General features: G+C 43.1%; 1 protein-coding gene across 3 annotated transcripts in view; it reads left to right on the forward strand.

Annotated features, from left to right (window-relative positions):
- The window catches only part of Ccdc91 (coiled-coil domain containing 91), a 165,199-nt gene that overhangs the window by 137,538 nt on the left and 22,775 nt on the right, over positions 1-4,886 (forward strand). For all 3 annotated transcript variants that reach the window (XM_029535495.1, XM_021190587.1, XM_029535494.1), the window contains one exon: positions 2,333-2,446. In XM_029535495.1, the coding sequence (XP_029391355.1) occupies positions 2,333-2,446 (114 nt within the window). The remainder of the gene's footprint in view (positions 1-2,332; positions 2,447-4,886) is intronic.

Raw genomic sequence — 4,886 nt, forward strand, 5'->3', positions numbered from 1 at the left:
GAGAGAGAGAGAGAGAGAGAGAGAGAGAGAGAGAGAGAGGAGAGGAGAGGAGAGAGAGAGAGATTTGGAGTCTGAAAGTCCAATGAGGCCTCGGAGTCCTGTCACTGCAGGCCAGTGGAAGAACAACAGTAGTTATGTAAAAGCTGAGACCTTGGTGAGCCAGGAACTGAGGAGTCCAGAGGTCTGGACTGCTTTTTTTATAATAACTCAGGCTTGCAGGAACTAAGAGCCTATTAGGACAAGACCCTTCTGAAATTTCTCAGTAATGTAGCTACCTTCCATCAGGACCCACCTCTTAATGCTACAGCAGGGACCAGATGTCCCCTGTGGGAACACTGAGACCCAAAATGTCTACCCACCCAGCTTCTGTTAGTGCTCAGTACCCCAAATCATACCGCCTACCATACTGAAACAGCAATGTTTCCACTTACTAGGTTTTATGCAGATTTACTCCTAACTCTAGGCAAATCCATTGCCTGCATTGCTTTCTTGGCATCCCACAAACCAATCTCAGGTGTGAACCTGTGAACAGAGCTGCTGGCTATAGACACAGGCCACCCCTTCTCCACAGTAAAAAGGAATGAGAATTCACTCACACTCCTTTATCCGAGCATGTTTGAGGGAGTTTGAAGAGTATGGTAAGAAGATCAGATGGATGCAGGCTTTGGGGAGAGGCTAGGATGGCTGTAGGGGATTAACCATTTGCTGATCTGAATGGCAGGAGTGGAAGCCAGTACATATTCGGTACTGAGAGCCCTGCATTCAGGAGAGCCCTGGACACAGTCATTGCCGTGTGGCTGTGCAGATACATGTTTCCTAGAAACTCCTGAAGTTAGTATCAGCATCACCCATTGGCCCAAGTGTCTTTTGAAATCTCTGTTATTACCCCATTGTTTCTGTGCTATTTGTGTGGGTAAGTTCAGCTTGCCAAGAGAAGGACATTGGAGGCTCCAGGGATGTTACACATACTGTTGGGTAGTTAGCAGATAATTTGACAAATGGACACATGAGCAGGCTGCTGACCACAGATGAGAACTCTGTGGCATCTGAAACCTGACACTCGCCTCTTGTAATCACTTGCTTTCTATGCCTTTCTGCAACCATGTGTAGCTTTTAAAATAATACTTAATTGCATTAAATATGCATAGAAATAAAAAATCATGCATTTACTCCCAAACCTTAATCATAAATGTGGTTTACTAATTAAGAACTGGTAAAAGAAATGAGTCTTTACAAAATTATATAAAGGAATATAGGTCATATAACAAAGGAATATAAGCCAAAAAATAATAATATAATAATAATGGGAGTCTGTTTCAGGTGAGAACTTTCAGTGATAGAATGTGCAGGGTAGTCCTATCTCCACATGCCCAGTTCTCTTCCTACTCTACTCATGTTTGCATGTTTATACTTTCGAATGTTTACAGGCTTGCAAGCATATGCTTACATGTTTGTACGTATATCACTGTATGTCATTTCCTACATTCTACAGAATTTCTACAGTAAAGAAACTTGTAATGGTACATCATTATTTTACATTTTCTAAGTTATACATGCATGTCTAAACTGTTTGAGAAAATATACATAGATCTTACGGTGGGAAGAGCCATCAAGAATCGGAAGTGAAGAGAACACTCATTGGCACTGTTACCCAATGAAAACACGCCAGGCATCAGTGCTGGGAGTTAAGTACTTGTGCTCTCTAGCATTCATTTGAGTCACACACTACTTTTTTTATTTACTTTTAACTACAAATATACCAAGAAAGCACTATTTTGCAGAAAATATTGTTAGTCCTTCTTGGTGTATTAGCTATCTATAAGGCATCGAGTTCCTCTTCCCCCCCTGGAGCTCTCATTTCAGATAGCAGCTAACAGGTGGAGTCTTACAGTGTCCAGCTGTCAGCATCTTGACCTGGCTGAGGCTAAGGTAACTATAACTTATTACCCAGGGCACATCTGATGACTGTTGTGACAGAGCTCAACGTGGTGACACTTTGGGATGTTCTCAGAAGAGTACGTATTGAGTCTGAAGTCTTGTATGGATTCAGAGAACTGGGATGCAGTCAGATGAAGAAAAAGCAGGAGGGACAGGCTGCAGAGGAACCAAGTGGCCTCTGCTAGCCTCACCATGTCCTGCAGGAAATGGCTAATGCTGTTTCTTTCCTCCTAATGCCTCTAACAGTTCCCAAAAGCTGTTGTACAGGATATTCCTCTGTACAGACTGGCCTGGAACAGATTAAGCTGCACTTGTTGGAGAGACTTTCACTTCCATAAGCGGCACAGTGTGTCTGGGGGCATGCTGCACTCACTGGACTCTCATTCCCAAACAGGAAGCTGTCAAGGCCGCAATCGTAGAGGAGCAGAGGCGAAGCGAAAAGGCCATGGAGGAAGCCGTAAAGAGAACAAGGGATGAGCTGGTGGAGTACGTGAGGGAGCAGAGAAGGGTAAGTGTGCTGTCTGGTCCCAGCATTGTGCCTCTGTGGTGGCCGAGGCCTCCACGCACGCTGTGGTGTCGAGGTCTTGATAAATGCCTCAGTGTACAGTGGGTAATCTCCTTGGAAGGTGGTTTCCCTGAACGCTCACATATTAAGCAGTTATCTCTGTAGGCATCCCCTCAGACAGGCTCCAGCAACAGGGAGCGGCTCTGGCTGGGTCCCTGGGTCCCTTCTCAGAATGATAGTTCTATTCTAGGCTTGCAGGAGGGGCACCACCATGCATTTGCAGATTCGTATTTACAGATTTGTATTTGCAGATTTGGTTTGTTATATTCATATATTTTCTTGGTTGATAGAGAGCCTGTTTCTCCATACTTAATATACTTTTCCAAATCAACCAATCTATATTAGAGATGTTATTCTAGAGAAAGAATATGTAACAAGAAAATTTACCAAACCCTTTTTGGGGTAATTTTTTAAATTTTTTCAAAGCTGTATTACTCTTCTGTCAAAGGCACTATGTGGTTTCTCGAAAAGCTTCTAATGAGAGTAGAATGATTTCTTAGGTCCCTTGATCCCTGTGTGTCAGTTGTCTAAAGAACTAATTATAGACTTGGCCATTTGACCTGTGTTCCTGTAAATCCTTCTGAAGGCCCATCAGTTGCCTGTTTGTGGGAAGTAGCCTAGTTGACTTGTGAAGTTCATAGACAAGAGTGTCAGCACAACAGAACAGGCCCCGTTTGCACTGTCTGCTTCTCCTCCTACTCTGGCTATCCGTGTGATGACACGGACACCCACATACTGCCTGCCACATCGTAAAATAGTCATGAGCCAACGCATGGAACACAGCAGACAGAGTAAGGATGCTCTCTGTGCCGCATCTGTACTGTTCTCAGCATTGTCTTCACATTCAGGAAAATACCCAGAAACCACTTGTTGCTAGGTAGGTTTCACTGACGGAAATGTGTGTGCTCAGGATGGTGCTGGCACTGCCATCTGCAGGGCAAGCTCTGAGGCCTTACCCCAGTCCTGTCACTGATGCACAGCAGGTCGCAGCTGTGGGCTCGTGGGGTTGTTACCAGCTTTAAATAAATAAACTAACTAATTAACTTGATCAAGCTTAAGATTCTTAACTTGATGCACCTTAGAAGCCTCTTGGTTCCAGCAACCTTAAGTTTTCCAGTCTTGGAACTTTGATAAGTCTTTGCTGGAAGACGTCTCCTGTAGAGCTAGTCCCTGCTCTGCAGGGCATTGTTCTGGAGAAGGTTCTGCTCTGGGGTCCTTTAGCTCTTCAGCACTTCCACAAAGCCTGGGAAGTTTGGAATGAACATTTCCCTACCCCACATGTCCTCATTTGCTTCTACTTCTAAAGTACTTAGAAATTATGGAATGGAAGATTCAAAATGCTAAATTTCTCTAATAATTTAAAAAATTTTTATATAATATGAAATGCAGATCACCATAAGAGGTAATAGCTTTCTACATGAGTAGACATCAATCTTTCAAGACTACTTAATGTTAAAATACACCAGGATGGAGCTAAGGTCAATATTTTTCAGTGAAAACAGGTCTAATGGCATTTTTGTTGTTTATCAACAGAGTGTCATCAACAGAGATGTTACTAAACTTTGAGTACAGCTGTCAATCATCTGGTGCAAGCATCTAGACTTACTTGTGCATTAGTTATTCTCAGATGCCTCCAGCACTGCTCACTAAGTCAGTGACGCAAGTCTGCACTGTTAGGCCCCACCACAAAAAAAACAATGTATGATTGAAACTTCCTACAACTAAGAATTTTCATGATTAATCAGAAAAATTAATTAGATACTTTGTGTGCTTAATATATTTAGCCCAATCGTATTTTTAAAAATTTCTCTGTAAGACTTGAAGAGCCAGGGTTGGGATACCCAGAGGGGCCCCACCTACTCAGAGGAGAAACGGATCGGGGATGGGAGAGGGGCTGTGGGAGGTGGCAGTGAGTAAGATGTAAAGTGAATAAGTAAAAAAGATAAAATTAAATTTAAAAAGTTTCAAAGGAATCTATTTCTTCAAAACCCAAATTACTACCCAAGGGAAAATGTTATGTTAGTTTTCTAAATTTGGTATGAAGGAGAAACGCTGTTGATTTTTGGCTTAGCACTCCAAAAGTTTTCCATAGTATCTGCTTATTGTCTGCTAGTCAGTGGGCTTAGTTATCTGTACTATGCCATCTCTTATGAAGCAGCACCGCCTTCAGTCAGGGGTCAGAGGGCTCTCCGCCCTTTAACTCCTGCTCTCCCACCATGGAACTGGGTAGTTGGCATTCCCTAGTGTTCTGGAGAGGTCTTCACTTCCTCATGTAAACTGCCAGGCAAAGTGGTATGGTCAGCAGTAACACAGTAGTGGTATGGTCAGCAGTAACACAGTAGTGGTATGGTCAGCAGTAACACAGTAGTGGTATGGTCAGCAG

Source organism: Mus pahari, chromosome 2 (assembly GCF_900095145.1).
Source record: "Mus pahari chromosome 2, PAHARI_EIJ_v1.1, whole genome shotgun sequence".
Classification (NCBI taxonomy): Eukaryota; Metazoa; Chordata; class Mammalia; order Rodentia; family Muridae; genus Mus; species Mus pahari.